Below are 17407 nucleotides of genomic sequence, written 5' to 3'. Positions count from 1 at the left end.
TGAATAGAAAAATGGGGTTGTGAATCGGATGAGGGAAGCTCAAATCTCAGCTCCTCCCTCCACCCGAATTCGATACAAGTACAAAGGGGGCAGTTGACACTATAGAGGTTAACGTCACATATGACCTACTTATGAAAGCATACTTTAATTTCCAATAAAAGCTATAGATTTAAAATGTAAAAGCAAAATATCAATGATTTACGTAATGGTACTGTATCTTAAGTATGTAACGCTAGGGCCTGATTTCACACACCTGAAATCAACTCTGCGAAGATCTGAAGAGGTAAAGATGAAGGATTCAAATAATCGAGGGGTTGGTGAAGGACACATGTTTATGTCATGGTCAAAAGAAAAAAAGGGGGTTGGTGAGGGAGAAAAAAACAAGAAATTCAAAGAATCCCCCACTGAGAGGACTGCTTTCAGCTGTCAATAGAGACCAAGAGCCGCCCTCTGAAGCGTTAGGTTTGAGTACTTTTTTCCACTGTGATGACAAAACTCCCCACAATTTTATATGCGAAGGTAGGAGAACTGGACCCTACTCAAATGCTTGGACAAACCCACAGACAGATCATTGATGTCATATTTATGGGCACAAAAGTGGATTTGATTGAGCTAGATCGATCGGCATAAGTAGGCCTTACAAGTTTAAAGTCTATGTTAGGTGTGGATGAATGGTAAAGAAAGTCTTCGGTTGGTTCCTTATCTATAGCTTCTAATCTACTAGAGAGCTTGTCTCTAATCGAAGACACAAAATTCTCTAATCTCTGGCACTTGATGGAGAACCAAACCCAGAAAAACCCCAGAATTTTGTGCCTTCATGGGTTCAGAACAAGCGGTGAAATCCTCAAGAAATTGGTAGGAAGATTGCCTGAAACCGTGCTCGAAAAGCTGGACCTTGTCTTCCTCGACGCACCTTTTCCTGCTGGAGGAAAGTCCGATGTAGAAGGCATTTTTGACCCTCCTTACTACGAGTGGTGGCAATCCAACAAGGTTTTACATCTTTTTCCAAAAAGATTAGTGTTTCATCTTTCTCCATTTTGGACATGTTCGTACGTTTTATTGATTTGCAATGGTTGTTTTATCATAGGATTATACAGAGTATACGAATTTTGAAGAGTGTCTTGCATACGTAGAAGATTACATGATCAAGAATGGTCCTTTTGATGGAGTACTGGGCTTCTCCATGGTGCGGTTCTGAAAAACGCTCAACTTTTAACTACGATATTGTTCCTGAAACCAGAAAATGTTTTTCACCACCTCTGTTCTTTAATTATTTCCAAATTGATTAATGGATTTCAGGGGGCGATGTTAGCAGCTGCAATGCCTGGAATGCAAGCCGAGGTATAAGAAACTTGCATTGGTATCTTCAATTTAATTTCTCTCAGGCATCCTTCATGTAGCATTTCGTAGGTGCAAAGTGATACCATCCTGTGTTAATTTGCAGGGGGTGACTCTTACAAAGGTACCAAAGATAAAGTTCCTGATAATTATATCTGGGGCTAAGCTTGGAGGATCCAAGTTTGGGGCGCCCAAGTTGGCTGCTAACGCTTTTTCATCCCCCATCAACTGCCCATCTCTCCACTTCATAGGTAAGTTGAAGATTGAATGTGTCCTATATATATATATATATATATATATATATATATATATATTATTCTTAGGTACAATTTTGCTGCAAGTCAAGCAAGTTATTCACTCCTACTTTGGGTACTGCTGTTAATTAGAAAAGGATCCTCAATGCAGATTGTCTTCCTGCATTTCTACTCGTTGAATCACTAGTCACTCCCAGTATTGAATCCATGATTTGATCCCAATTTTATGTGGATTCAGATAATTCCACCATCAGACATCACTTTTCTTTGCTTAATTACCATGTCTTGTGCTGTAGGTGAGACAGACTTCCTGAAGCCAGATGGGACTGCTCTGCTGGATTCATTCGTGGACCCTGTTGTCATCAATCACTCCAAAGGGCACAGCGTTCCTAGACTTGGTTAGTACCAAATTTTGGTTTTTGCCACATACATATGTTCTATATTTTCTAGTCTATCTTAACAAAACCGAACCCGACTAGCCCAAAGGCTTTACACAAGACCACAGAGCGAGAGAAGAAAACCGTGAATTTGAAGAAAGTGTTTGACATATTGCAGATATATCCTAGATTGATTATAAGAACTTCAGTCTTTTCTGTTGATTTATACGTAGCTAGGACCTTCCTTGGGGCGTTGCATTTTCATTTTACCAAAGTATGGAGTACTTGGAGATGGAGTAAGAGCATTAGTATTAGATTGGCCATTCTATTCTTTAAATTTTGACTAATATGTAGCTTTTTCACTTTTAGCTAATCATTCAAAACTTGAAGTCTATATTAGATTAGTCATCACACTCTTTATAATAATAAAATTTTATTATTTTTTATTATTTATATTTTTTAATTAATTTATATTTTATTTTTATAATCTTCAATAACCTCTAACAATCATATTTATTTTCATTTTCACAATCTAACAATCTATAATATAATAATCTCATATATATATAGATAATAAAATCTCATATGAATAAAAATCTCATATCTATAATATAATAATCTCAAAAAATACTTTTAAACTTGTTATAGTTCTTTTCATATTTAAAAAGAAGAATAGATTTATTGTAGCTTATAGTTTGGATGAAAACAATTTAACTAATTCAATGTGGAGTAAATATGGATGATATTTGCTAAATTTAAAGATGAAAAGACATTTGACTAATTCAATACCAATGCTCTAAATGAAAGATGTATTAACTTTTCAATTCCCTCTCTTTCTGTGCAGATGGTAAACAGCTGGAAACAATGCTCAGCTTCATTGAGAAGATTCAGATGATCCCATGAGACGAGGAATAGATCTGGTTTAGGATTTGAAGGCTGCTTTATTGCCTCATATTCTCACTGAACCATACTCATTGTCTTTTTCTTATAATCATGTAATGAAAAGTGCCGTTAATGGACGGTCAATAATCTTTCAATAATCTTATATTTTATGATGATATTAACCACTTGTTAACTTTATTAATGTCTTAAAGATGATGTTGGAGGTTAAAGCTCAAGAGATAAAGCTTCAGAAGAATATTTAACTCTCAAGCATTGTATGCGATTGATTGTTCCACGTGTTGTGAAATGTTGTGTAAAATACACACATTAATGATGACAAATAAAGTAAAAGTAATCACAATTAAGCACACGACGTACAATATACATGATTCGATAAATTGTCTACGTCTACAGAGTTGCATAAATCTTATTAACCAGAGGAGATTTCAATCACTCAATCTCAACTCACAATCTCTAGGGTTTTTTGCTCTTTCACACAATATACACTCACTTGACAATTGTTCTCTCTTAAAATATACTGAAAATTGTTCAACACAAATAAAATATGACAAATATATAGCAAACGGCACTAGAAATCCTAATTGGCAAAATTTGCATTCTTTGCTCGAGCGGCGTGTCGAGCGCGTATTGAACGAACAACCAAATCAATATTGGCTCGAGCGAGGCTCGAGCAAACACTAGAGTTTGTGTCTCGCTCGAGCTCACTGTCGAGCGGTACTCGAGTGAACTCAAGGGTTGAGCTTTGCTCGAGCCCACTATTGAGCGCATGTTGAGCAAATTCACGGGTTGAGCGTTCATCGAGCACGCGTCGAACACACATCCAGCAAACATCTTTTCCAACTCCAAAACTAGTCTCTGCATACACTCCAACAATCTCTCACTTGGAGACTGGGTCTTCACATACTAGCCACTATTTCCAGCTAAGCCCTATCATCTCTACAGCACACAGCTCCCATCTTCAAGCCAGAACACGCACTGAAGTCAAGCCTGACTTAAGTATTCCACGTACATCGCCCTTAGTTAGCACATTCACTGAGCGACTTACAACTCCCACTGCACTAGGAGTATCCGGTTTGAAACCGATCTTGGCAACCTTAGCCAACCTTCCCAGGCTTTCACGAGGAACAACAAAGCTAACTCCTTTTGGTTTCCTCACATATTTCGTGCGATCAAGCCTGCTCCTTTGCACTCTTGTATTTTCCTGTACATCACTGGACCCTGATGTTAAATACAAAGAGTTAGCTCTCTTACCATGCGCTAGAACCAGCGCACCCTCGGTAATCTTCCAAGCTCCTCCAGAGGACTCTACTACATAACCGTTGTCATCAAACTGTCCCACAGAGATCAGTTTTCAGATCTAGAATGTGTCTGACTTGCTGTAAAGTCCAAATGCCCCTGTTTGAAAGTTTAATGTACACATCACCCATTCCACTACATCTAGTGTCTCTCCATCAGCCGCATACATCTTTCTAAAATCACCAACAACATAATTCTATATGATTTCTCGATGTGAGGTGCTATGAAACAAAGCCCTTAAATCCAACACCCAATCAGCAATAGGACTATGCACTGCAAGAAGTAAGACATTATGAATTTCTTCTGCCACTACATTCACTGCTTCATCCTCAGCACTTTCTTGATTCCTGCAGTTTTTCTTGATGTAGCATGGCTTGCCACAACTCCAACACGTGATCTGCTGCCCAAATCTCGTCTTGCTCTTCCCTCTACTCTTGGAGTTTGACCTGTCATGTCCTCTGCCCCGATTGTCAACATTTAGGGCAGATTTTGAACCTGAGAACTCACTCGAGTCCTCATATGTTCTTTTTTAGGAAAAACCATGTCACGTATGTCATCGTAGTTCAGTTTCATTTTGCCAGTTGAACTACTCACAACCATCCTTATGGTCTCCCAACTATTTGGCAACAATGCCAATAGAATCAACACTTCATCAGCAAACTCAATCTCTACAGAAGACAGTTGATTTGTGATCGTATTGAATTCATTTAAGTGTTGGGCTACATACATACCTTCCGACATCTTCAGATTGAACAATTTTTTCATCAAGTGTATTTTATTGTTCGCAGACGGCTTTTCGTATATACCTGACAAATTCGCCATGAGATGCATCGTGGTTCTCTCCTTACTGACATTGTGTGCCGCTGTTCTAGACAAGGTTAGCTGAACAAGCCCAAAACCTATCGATCTAACAGGGTCCACTAAACATCATCTATGCTCTCCGGCTTCTTTGCCAACAGTGGAAGGTGGAGCCTCTTCCCATAGAGATAGTTCTCAATCTGCATCTTCTAGTACCCAAAATCAGTGCCATCAAACTTCTCGATTCCGGGTGCGATCACTTTATCTCCAACCATCATTCTCCTTCAGATCTAATCTTGGCTCTTGATACCAGTTATTGTGAAATATTGTGTAAAACACACACACCAACGATGACAAATAAAGTAAAAGCAATCACAATCAAGCACACGACGCACAATATACGTGATTCGGTAAATTGCCTACTTCCACAGGGTTGCAGAAATCTTATTAACAAGAAAGATTATAATCACTCAATCTCAACTCACAAACTCTAGGACTTTTTGCTCTCTCACACAATATGTACTCACTTGACAATTGTTATCTCTCAAAATATACTAAAAGTCGTCCAACACAAGTTAAATATGACAAATATATAGTAAACGGCGTCGGAAATCCTAATTAACAAAATTTGCATTCTTCGCTAGAGCGGCGTATCGAGCACGCATCGAGCGAACAAGCAAATCAACATTGACTTGAACGGAGTGTCGAACTGCTCTACTTGAATAAGGACTCTATGAAATTGAAGTATGGTTGTTGGACAGGTAGGAAGATTACCAAAGTTCTCTCTATGACAAAAGTTGGCACCTGGACAATATTCTTTTTCCTTTTAAGTTATATATTATATGATATAATTTTATCTCATATTATGTTAATGTGATATTGTCTATTCAATTAATATTTATTTTTTAAAATAATAAATTTAATGAGTGATAATTAATATTATATCAATACTGATTATTTTTTCTTTAGATTTTAGCTCACTCTAGACTTATTCTCCATGTGCAATGGTTTATTAAGAGAAATGATATTTACAATTAATACATATTTTTAAATAAATATGAAACATATATAAAAAAAAAAAAAAATTTTATTAATAAATTTCTCTTTTTCAAAAAGGTGTATAACATTGCCTAACTCATATTATATATATATATATATATATATAATTATATATATATATTATACTATAAAAGCTGCTATCGACATATGAACAGAAATAAATAGTATTTTTATTTGAAACTTTCTGTTTAACTTATGCCCCTGTACAATTGGTTGTTATTATGATTATGCCCTTGAATGCTCTGAATAGTATTTATTTGCAATACTTTTATCGAGTTTATTGGTTTTGTAATTACTTCGCTCGCCTTTCCTAGAAAAGTTTTCCTCCCCACTTTCTCAAGAAACCTCTCGGTGGCGTTGGCATCCAGCTTTTTCCTTTTGAATCTCAACATCAGCTGGGTATGATTTTTCTTGGTTTCTCCTCTCAATTCAATATGTTTTTCATTTCCACAAGCTGACTAATACGCTGGCTTATCTTTGACTGAAAAATGGGATGAATACACATATGTATGAAATGAAACCAAACAAAAGCAAATATGTAATATTTTCTTAAATTTGTAATATTCCACTCTATAAAATATTTGTTCAGATCTAAAAAAAAAAAAAAAAATTCATCCAGAGGATTGGAGAGACAGAGAAGGTAGATCTCAAAATATACACATACATTAAATTAAAGCAAACTCAAAAATAATCTTCAAAAAAATATGAACAAATCTAAAAAAAATCGTTTGTAGGAGTCAAAAAACAAAAAGTGTAGATCTGAAATTGTTCAAATCTAAGGAAAAAAAAAAAAAATTCCTTTGGAGGACTTAAGAGACTGAGTTATGTTCAAATCTAAAAAATAAAAATCGTTCGTAGGAGTCGAGAAACGGAGAGGGCAGATCTGAAATTGTTTAGATCTAAGGAAAAAAATCTCCTTCGGAGGACTTGAGAGACAGAGAGGGTAGATCTAAAATCATACCCATATAAATTAAATTAAAACAAACTGAAAAATAATCTACAAACTATGTTTTTAGATGTAAAAGAAATCCAGACGACAAGTAGATCTGAGAAATCTTTGGATCTAGACCTCGGGGCTGCCGTTTTCCTTCCTTGCTTGTCTTCATAGAGAGAGAGAGGGGTTTGTGAGAGATGGGTGAGGGTGTCGGCACTGAAGAGGAAGAAGGAAAAATAGATTGAAAAGAAAAAAAAAAAAGGGAAGAAATTAGGTTTTTATGGTTTTCGCATATAAGATAGTTGGATTAAAGTTAAAAGTTAAATAAAATATTATTAGAATATATTTTTTTATATTATTTTTATTTTAAAATTTAAAAATATTAAATTTTTTATTTTATTTTATGTAAAAATTTAAAATAATTATAATAATTAAATAAGATAAATTGTAAAAATAAACGAGAGGTAATCATACGACGTGGTGTGAAATTAAGGGGGGACGACACTGGGCTTTTGGTCTTCATGTGACTTTAGGAAGAAACTCATGTAAAACAATTCTCACAAATCAGCTCAAATTCATATTAACTATTCATAAAATTCTTTTCAAAAAGGGTAGTGTTGCACCCACCAAGGGTGTAATCGGAGGCTGGATTTCGAGAAAGTCAAATTCTTTTTTTTTTTTTCATAGATTTTTTATTTATATCCTTAAATATTTTTTTTTTAAAATTCATAATCTCATTAAAAAATACATATTTAATCACTAAGTAAGAAAAAAATATATATCGGGATCCATGTTAGGACCTAACTCTTGATAACTCTATCATTTTCCTTTCAATAAAATTAAGATCAATCTATATTTGTTTCAGTTAAAAAAAGTCATTGAAGCAAAACCTTTTATTTCACAACGATAGAAATTTAAGGTCTTGTTTATTTTTATAGATGAGATGAGATGAGATGAGATTTTTTGAGATATGTGTGAATAGTATTGAGATATATTGAATATAGATAAGATAAGATAAGATAAAATTGTGTTTATTTATATAAATGAGATAAGATTAGTTTGACTTTTTTTTTAAGTATTGATGGTGTGGGACCCACAGCTTCGTATATTATTTTTAAAGCAGACAAGTTAGCTGCTGAATAGGCATTAGGCCCGCGCATGAACAGTGAAGAGTAACCCCATGTGCTTGAACGGCGTTTTCCTCCCAGCCTATCTATAGTTTTCGGATAATTTGTTAAATTCCTGTTTTTATTTCATGCTTCCTTTACGTTTCTTTCATGTGTAATTAGACTTTTCTTTTTATTATATATTTCAGTGAGTGATTAGAAATTTTTATAAACTAAAAAAAAAACCACAACCTCATTCACAACCATATTATGCTAAAATCTTTTCTATCTATAATCTTTTTATCAAATATTTGTTTTGAGTCATTCATAATATTTTGTAAAGATTTTTGCTATTTATTATTACTAAAGCAGACACTCGTTAAAAAAAAGAGAAAAAAATATTAAAATAAATGTGATGCATGGATGAGGAATAATTTTTTCTTTTATACTTAAAATTATTCGCGTGAGATTTGCTATACATAAATTAATGTGTTAATAAACTCATTATCGTCAAACCTATAACAATTTGAAAAAAATTAAAAATACCAACCATTAAACCCAACAAGTAAAAATAAATAAATAAGTAAATAACCAAATCCAATAACGTAATTCATCTACCATTTGTCATTAAATAAATAATCTGTCCAGCATGATGAAAGATTGAGCAATCCACATCGACAATCGTACCACTTGCTTAAATTCAATGCCAAGAATAAAATATCAGTATTAAATACACGCGTACTTTTTAAATAACACCATCAATGGCCACCCCTTGCTTCCCACATAGAAATGGCAATCTCATCTCTAATCGCAGCCATATTGTTTTGGGCTTCAATTGACAAGTCTACATGAGCAGATGAGGATGTCCCGTCACCAACCACAGGCTCAATAACTGATAGATGCATCGTACTCCATGTCTGAAATATCCAGTCATCGGGGGTGACCGTTCTAATAAAGTTGTGCAGTGCACAACACGCTGTAATTATCAGTCCTTGCCGCCCAACCGAATATGGAGGCATGTTGGAGAGAATGGTGAATCGTTCTTTTATAACACCAAATGTTCGTTCTACAATATTACGAACTGTTGAGTGACGATAATTAAAATAATCTTTATACCCATGAAAATCCCTCTGATTGTGACGATCACTCCGGTGATAACGTTCTCTTGGATATGGGGGCAGCAATCCTGTAGTGCATGGATAAGCTGAATCCACAAGATAATACTGATCTGAGAGTCCATTTATTTTCAAAACACAATTTTAAATTAATATAAAGGCAAAAACAAATCAAGTTACAAGTTATAAATATTTGACAAAGTTAATAAAAAAGAAAATTACCCTCTGGTGGCCATGGAAAACGGGCTTCTGGATCACTTGCAGCATGGTGGAACACACGTGCATCATGCGCGGATCCCTCCCATCCAGTGTAAACAAATATAAATTTCATATCGAAGTCAACTATTGCCAACACATTTTGGGCAACTCGGCCCAACCAATTTCGATATGCCTCGCACAACTCAGTTGGGACGACAGCTGGTATCATCGTACCGTCCATCGCGCCAATGCATCCCTATCAACTCAATAAATAAATCCTGAATAGCGTACACAACCAACTAATGCATGATGTGATTGTTACATTGTATGTTGTACAAGAAAGTTTCAATTCGAATTGTTACCTGAAACCAAGGATAATTACGATGGTTGCTTGAAATAAAATGGTGCACGTTGTCCGTTGGAGTTGGCACAATCAAATGTCTCCCAACCTCACATAATGCATTAATCACTTTTCTAACATTTTTATTGATTGTTTGTGTCGAATGTTGAAACCTATCCCCAACAATTTGCTGGCCTTCTGCGTGGCCCACAAGAAGGCAAAACATACCCACAGCTTCCTCCACCGTCACTTCTCTTCTAGAATCACGTACCAAATGATTGTTACGTAACAATGTGCATAAACAGTGGAATGTACGTACCTCCATACGAAACATAATCTTGCAGTTATCTGGATGACCATTTAAAATTTTAAAAATATATTGATGCCCTCGGAGGCCTATATTATGTTGTGGCCTTTGGTGATTCCTTCTCTGTCCGTGGGACAGTATCCTAATAACGTTGATGATATCTATGGGCTCCACCGGATCATCACTATCACTCCCGTCAGTCCAATCGTTGTTATGCTCCATTCTCTACTATATCATGTGGAACTACGTTAAAAACTCAAGACAAGTTCGGGAATAGACCAACAGGACTGACCTATAGCATTGGGAACTAGTTTACATGAGTGTATGTTTCCATTCTAGACAAAAATAAGCAATCTCAATATATGCAAAGAATCATGCAAACCTTTGGGATTCTTGGCCATATCCCGTATCTTTCATTTCCAAGCAAATGGAAATGAAATAATTTCAGCAAAAATTATTTCATATATCACTTAGAATATACTTATAAATTCTTATGAATATATATATTTTTATATATACATATATTATATATATATATTTATCAGTGCAGCAAAGACATGTGAGAATATAGTTTGTCTCTACTATTCAGATTAACATCATGGTCAGTTTTCTTGTACCGTTGGCATGCATCTAGCCCCATGACCAAATTATTTGAAATTCATTCTGATATGGCATCTTCACCATATTAAATTACATAGAGCAGAACAATAACCTTTTTTGGAAGGCAACCTCTACCCTTGATGCAATTCGCTGGCCTTTGAGAAGTGTTGATGACGTGGAAAACCTACAACTGCCCGTTGGGCAGAGAACCAGAAAAGTCAGATACCAAAATGTACATATCATCTAAGCCAAGTTCTCACTATGTATTTCAGAAATCAATTCAAGATGCATGAAATAACAAGATATAAACAAACTCTAATAACATTAACAAATAGATTCAGAATTTTGTGGATCTAACTAACACATAACACAATACTCTTAATATAAAAAGATGGTTTCCGAGACATCACAACTGTAATGAAATAATAAATACCAATCATCTTCCAAAGATGTCCATGAAACCTACAAATGTTAACAACAACGAAGGACACATAGAAAAACATATTACATAACGCCAATGAAAAATTACAACTCAACAAAGCAACTAATCAAGTTCTAATGCACAAGCTAGTGTCCAATCAACTATGCATAGCCCACGCTATAATCAACTATGCACAGCCCACGCTCGCCTATGGACATCATCTATTACCAAAAATCTTCGTTGTGCAAGGGGGTTCATTAACCGATCAAACGCACGGGAGAAAATATCGTCAGGCAGTGGGGGCTGAAGTGCTTGTAACAAGGCCACACAGTGTGAAAAAGAATCGAAACCGTCATCACTATCCATGCAATGTGTGGATCCTCTACTACGTTTTTCCCCTGACGCTTCCCCTCTGCCCTCAAAGCACTTTCGGCATGCCTCATAGGAACGCGTGATCGCGTCAACCATGTTCGATATCTTCTCGTCGTGCTGGTTCTTTTGCCCTCCCTTCTGACGCCGTCGGGAAGAGCAACTCGATGGTGTCCCCATGTCCATGGGAAATTGCGACGGGCCATCAAAGACAAAATCCCGACTGGCTTGGGTGCCAAGTGCCGGGCCCCGACGCCGCATCTCAGTGTCAAGACGCTCCTCCTCATCCGAAGATGGTGGTGGTTGGGTGGACGCGTGGTGGAATGTGCCCGTTGCTACAGCAGCGCCAAAAATGGTACAGAGGTCTGCATATCGTGGGCAACCTGAGGTACGAAACTTCTTTACTTGTGGCTTGGCCTAGACAAAGAAATTTAAATTCAATATATTATGGAGGGATTAAGGCAGGAAAAAGTGATAATGAATAAAGTGACTATTGCTCTGGAGAAAATATGGCGTCGTTAGAGATTCGTTACCCTAATGGCATTTGCCCAGTGTTCGTCACTCCCTAGAACCGTTTTGGTATCGGGGTCCCATCCCATACCAGTTTGGTGCATGAGGTCTGTGAAAAGTCGTTGCATCATCTTAAGCCGATGTATTTTCCCCTTGATTTGACTCGCATCGTACGTCTTTACGCCCACAGCCGTAAGACGTGCAGCATAGGAAGCATGGTCCCTAGAAGTGATCCTCCCAGCCCTCAGTGCACCATTAAGGGCGTCAGCTAACATCATGTCAATGAAGACGTCCTCCATTCCATCCACCCATATTTCCCGATCAACGTGTGAAATATCGACATCGGGGTCCATGTGAAAATGCTAATAATATGATATGAAATCCCAAGATGTTTATATCATACGTGGCTAAATAAATGATAAATGAAATCCAAATTCTTTTATTTAAAAGTGGGCCATACCTGCCGAGGGTATGGTACTCGAGAGGAGCGTAGGTAGTAACGCTAACAAATAAAAAATATTGTTAAAAATAGTTTGTTGGCAACATGAAATTCAAATAAATCTGTGTTGTAAAATTTTTCACGTGATCACATACCAGCGTGAGATTAATTACCTACATCATCAATGAAGATGTTGTATAATATAATTTTTTCTGGGCAGAGTCTTAGTAATTATTAGCAAGCATGAATGGCACAAACTGCATATATGCAGGACATGCAATTAATTTGTAAAAGTGTCATGTGGGGGGTTGAAATTGCAAGGAAGTGAAAAGCAAAGAATTATAGTCTGAAAATTAACTGACCAATCGTTGTCCACTGCTTCGTAAATCATATCACAGATCATAAATGTTTGAAAAGAAAACCAACCATTTAGCTTGGTGAGATATATATATACATATAAATATGTATATATATATATATATATGTATATATATGGTGGGCTGTGAGATGTCTGGGATGGACTTGATGATCGTTGGACACATCTTTATGTAAGGGCTCGGCAGCCCAGTTCCAATTGAAGGGAACACGAGGGGTTATTTGGATAAAAAATAACATCTCAACTCATTTCATTTACTTATTAAAAAATTTTTAACCTTTTACACAAAATATAACAAGTACAAGATAGGCATGAATGCACTGAAGGACGAATTAGTGAAGCTGGATTTGGGATATATGTAAGTTATTTTTATTATTATTTATTTATTTGATTGCCTAATAATCTAAGATATGGGATTGTTCAAGTGCTATGCTAGCAACCTTTAAATTTATCATTTGCATAGAACAAGGGAACCGAAGCACATAAATGAAAAAAAGAAGCTCATTCAATTGGTGATGTTAACTTTCATGTGCACCACGCCACTTTTCTAGAGCAGTAACCTCTGTTATTTTTTTTCCTTTAGTTCCTACTCCTATATATATCTTGAGCAATCTTATAGCATAATGCTGGGAAAGGAGCTGGAAACTTGATTGACCAGTTGGGACGAAAACACCCAGTTGAGTGAAGGGGTATTATCAGTGAAGGACAAGAAGGTGCTAAATTTTAGACTTTACATTTAGGCAGTACTGGATCAGATCTTTGTTTGTGCTTATTTGACAAATCAGCCTTTCATTTTGTATAATTCCATTGTAATTTTGTACTCTTAACCGCAATACTATAGGTTTTTTACTCAAAGATGATCAGATTTGGATAATATAATGCACACTTAGATGTGATAAAGTTTCAGCCTTTTTTTTTATGCTTTCCGAAATGGGTATGTACAAGGACTGATTCCAGGCCTATATGCACCCATTTAAGTCCCAATCAATCATTCACAATGATTAAATGGCAGCCAAACTTTCAATTAAAAGCTGGGTTCATACTTGTAGTTTGTTACAAGTTTCCAGCTCTTCAATTTTGAAATATCCACTAGAAATTTCTGTCAATGTGAGTTTCATCTAGAACTAGTTGATGCAAGTTACCTTCATACTTTTGCATCTAATATGAATATCTTAAGTGAATCCCAAATCCACCGAAAATTCTTCTCAGATAAACCAGATGGATGAAAACTCAACTACAAAACCTTATGAATTTCAGCTATTCAGCTCTCAATGATACAAATATGATCAATCCGCTTACATGTTGCCCCATAATTTAGATGACCTATGATTGATTAAACTTCTTAAAAAATCAAAACCAAATAACCTTTCACAACTATACTTCCATTCTTCCTTCTCCTATGAATTTGTTTTTCTCCAGAGGAAAACAAATTCATAGGGATCACCAAATTGTCATCAAAACAGGCACATGAAAACAGAATCTAGAGGATTCCAATTAACTTGACACCTCCCTCCGCTCCAATCCCACCAACCAATAATAATTTTTTTCCAATTCCTGGTCCTTTAAGCTGCCAATAACTGTATTTTTGCTAAATTATTTTGGTATTTGGTGGTCATCAAGTTTTTTAATGCAAATATTAAAGACAAGCCGATTGGTAATAGGGTTTTTATCTGCCCATCAGTTGGTCAGTGATATGTGTTAGACCCTTTTAAATTCAAACACACAACAGAGTCCATTCAAACCCAAAACATCCAACAACCACTAATCGATCCACAACCACAGACAAATCAGTCCAATGCATTAATCACGAACAATAATTTCGATATTTGCAAAAATTATTCATATAAAAAAACAAAGATTAGAGGGTTCCTAAAACAATACCTGGTATGACCTCGTTTTCGGACCCGTGCTGCCCTTGGAGAGGATGGTGAGGGAGCGTTTATGGCAGTTGTTTTTTAGAGATAAATCGGGGTTGCAGCACCTAACCGTGGTGGATGAGCGGGGGGTTTCGGCAGCTTTCGGCATTTTCGTATATGTAGGCTGCTTCGAGAAATTTCAAGGGGAGAAGAAGACTTCGCAGCAATCACAATCGTGATGGGTAGGGGAATAGGGGAGATTCGCACGGCAAGAACCACATAGGTTCTGGACAAAGTTCGATATCAATTCAAGATGAGCTTTTCTCGGGATGTCGTTTGGAAGGAAATTTGAATGGCGAGGTGTAAGATGGCAGCGGAGGGATGCACCAGAATCAGATCTTCCCGAGAGAGATGGAATCGAAATCTTGTGAGATGGGATGGCCTGGTGAAAGAAGATTCACACTGCTCTTCAACTCGAAATGGGACTTAGGGAGAGAGGAGACAGACTGCAAGATTCGCACGGTGGAAAGCAGAGAACAGTGTTGAGTGAAGGGAGAGAACTACTGAGATGAAATGTTAGGATAAAATTGTGTTTGTTTTCGGAAACTATCTAACCGTACGAAAACTGGTTTTAAGGTTTTCAAAGTTTTGGGTGTATCTTCGAAAACAAACGGGGCCTAAATATTTTTAAGAAAAATGCTTAGTGCAACCGGCTTGGAGAACCGGTGCGTAACTATGTCCTACGTGGCGGCTTAATGAGTTCGTACTTATCAAATATCAAGGACTCGAAGCTATGCTTTCTCTGACTAATGCAAAAGTTGAGTGCCTATCTTTATCTTACACTTTAATTTATTTTGCATCAAATTGATATTTCTATTTTATACATTCATTTTGTTGTTAACTTGCTGTGTTTGGAAAATAAATACATTTCAACTCATTTTAAATCAATCATTAATGGAATATATTATTTTTTTAATTTTTTATAAAAAGTTAAACTCATCTTAACTTACTTCATACATTTCAACCTAAAAAGTTAAGCTCATCTCAATTTAAAAAAATTAAACCCATATCAATGAGACCTATAAAATACTATTATTCATAACTCATCTGAATTTGTCTCAATATCCAAACATAACATAGCTAGATAAGTTGAATCTATTACTTATATTAATTTTTTATTAGGTTCACTTTAACTTCCTATTTTAAATTTATTTAAATTTTTTCCTCACTTTCTCATTTATTATTGACTATTAATTTTTTTTATATATATATTTTTTCAACTGGACACATGGTATATAGCTGAAAAAAAAAATCTGATTGAGACTGACCACGTCAGTTTTATTAATAACGATTCAGAAAAAAGACAGACGAGTATCAACCCAATTTGTTTTAACCACTTCAATGAGTTTAAGCTAATTCTAATCTGTTCAAAATTTTCTTTTCAGGATTTTTTTTAAAACAGATCAAGTTCTATTAATAAGAAGAAATCTCCGTAACAGAGGTTGAAAACAACGAGGAATTTCTTCCTTATCAATAATCACATCAGTAATGTCTAATGCATATTTTTTTTTTTTTTTAGAACTTAAAAAAAAGACGGGATCACATGTCTGACTCCCTCCCACTTTTATTAAATAACTCTCATTTATAGTAAAAAAATACTATAATTATAAAAAAAGACCCAAGAAAGACCAAACAAAGACAACCTTATTATCAAATAATGACATCAATACATAATAAAAAAATACCAATTAAAACTGACCAGCCAACAAGGCAAAGGGGACCATACATAGATCCGATTCTCTACAGCACATGAAATTCAAAACTACAGCCCCTACCTTAGAGGCACATAAGAAAAAAAACATTTATCACTGCACAACAGACCTTTAAATATCTAGTGCATTTATTTCTAGAACATGAGCAACTATATTTGCATCCCTCTTCATATGTTTAACCCACTAATAATTTTTTTTTTTTTGTGCACTTGTATGATGTCTGTGAGCAGCATCCCTGTGCTGTTCTAGCGACCTTCAGAACCTTTGATAGCATTAAATAACTTTGAGAGCATCTCCCGCGTCTAGAATAATATTCTTTAGAGCTTCAAAATTTTCTTTTTTAGATTGGATTTATGAGTTGAGAGCACTTTTTTATTAAATTATTATTGTATGAGAATTGGAGAGAATTAAACGTATGTACGTGCTTATGTTCATAATAAATAGAGAAATTTAAGGATACATCATCGAATTCTTTAGGTCTGGTTTGGTTTTACAAACATTTGAAATCATCTCATCTTATCTCAACATCTAAACACCAATTTTAGATTTTCAATTTACTATCTAATTATTACCTAATCATTACAATTTTTTCAAATTTTCAATAACCACACCATTTATTATTATGCCGTTTCAATGATCGCACCATTTATTATTAGAATAGTCACCCATTTCTTACAAGGGAATCCACTTAAAATGATTTTGATATAGTCCGATAAACGGACTCTAATACTATGACTGAAAGTCGCAGTAAAGATATTTGTGCTGCATTTTGTTGGTCTGGACTAGCTGTAGGTGATTTACACTATCTCTTTCCCATGATCATTGGTTAGGAGAAGCAAAAATATAGATAGATAGCAAACAAGAGATACGTCAAATCACCGAAGGACGACGATCAAGGATTGTGGCAACGCGTGGAGGTCACGCGCCATTCTAGGAGAGTCGAGGTCGGTCGGATATGAAGAATCCAAGGTCACTGGTCCTAGAAATGCCACACGTGAAGGCAACAAGAACTCTCTAGTGTGGTAGCACGTGGATCTCA

The 17407-nt window shown here is 35.7% G+C and overlaps 2 protein-coding genes across 2 annotated transcripts; one reads left to right on the top strand and one right to left on the bottom strand.

Moving 5' to 3' along the window:
* Window positions 1-401: 401 nt before the first annotated feature.
* LOC121238680 (esterase AGAP003155) lies at window positions 402-3027 on the top strand. Its single transcript, XM_041135663.1, has 6 exons — window positions 402-990; window positions 1088-1186; window positions 1300-1341; window positions 1445-1589; window positions 1889-1990; window positions 2814-3027. The coding sequence occupies exons 1-6, from the start codon at window positions 775-777 to the stop codon at window positions 2870-2872; spliced, it is 663 nt and encodes a 220-aa protein (XP_040991597.1). The 5' UTR covers window positions 402-774; the 3' UTR covers window positions 2873-3027.
* Window positions 3028-8823: 5796 nt separating this feature from the next.
* Window positions 8824-9619, bottom strand: LOC121256067 (putative nuclease HARBI1). The gene is made up of 2 exons (XM_041156731.1): window positions 9403-9619; window positions 8824-9293 (listed from the first exon to the last, which is right to left on the bottom strand). The coding sequence occupies exons 1-2, from the start codon at window positions 9617-9619 to the stop codon at window positions 8824-8826; spliced, it is 687 nt and encodes a 228-aa protein (XP_041012665.1).
* Between the last annotated feature and the right edge of the window lie 7788 nt (window positions 9620-17407).

Source organism: Juglans microcarpa x Juglans regia, chromosome 1D (assembly GCF_004785595.1).
Source record: "Juglans microcarpa x Juglans regia isolate MS1-56 chromosome 1D, Jm3101_v1.0, whole genome shotgun sequence".
NCBI classification, from domain to species: Eukaryota; Viridiplantae; Streptophyta; class Magnoliopsida; order Fagales; family Juglandaceae; genus Juglans; species Juglans microcarpa x Juglans regia.
This window is presented reverse-complemented; position numbering and strand designations above follow the sequence as displayed.

Excerpts from the sequence above, each read along its gene's own strand:
- LOC121238680 (XM_041135663.1), top strand. The coding sequence starts at position 775 with ATGGAGAACCAAACCCAGAAAAACCCCAGAATTTTGTGCCTTCATGGG. Across the intron at positions 991-1,087 it reads AGTGGTGGCAATCCAACAAG|GATTATACAGAGTATACGAA; the intron begins GTTTTACATCTT and ends GTTTTATCATAG. Across the intron at positions 1,342-1,444 it reads TGCCTGGAATGCAAGCCGAG|GGGGTGACTCTTACAAAGGT; the intron begins GTATAAGAAACT and ends GTTAATTTGCAG.
- LOC121256067 (XM_041156731.1), bottom strand. The coding sequence starts at position 9,619 with ATGGACGGTACGATGATACCAGCTGTCGTCCCAACTGAGTTGTGCGAG. Across the intron at positions 9,294-9,402 it reads TTTTCCATGGCCACCAGAGG|ATCAGTATTATCTTGTGGAT; the intron begins GTAATTTTCTTT and ends ATGGACTCTCAG.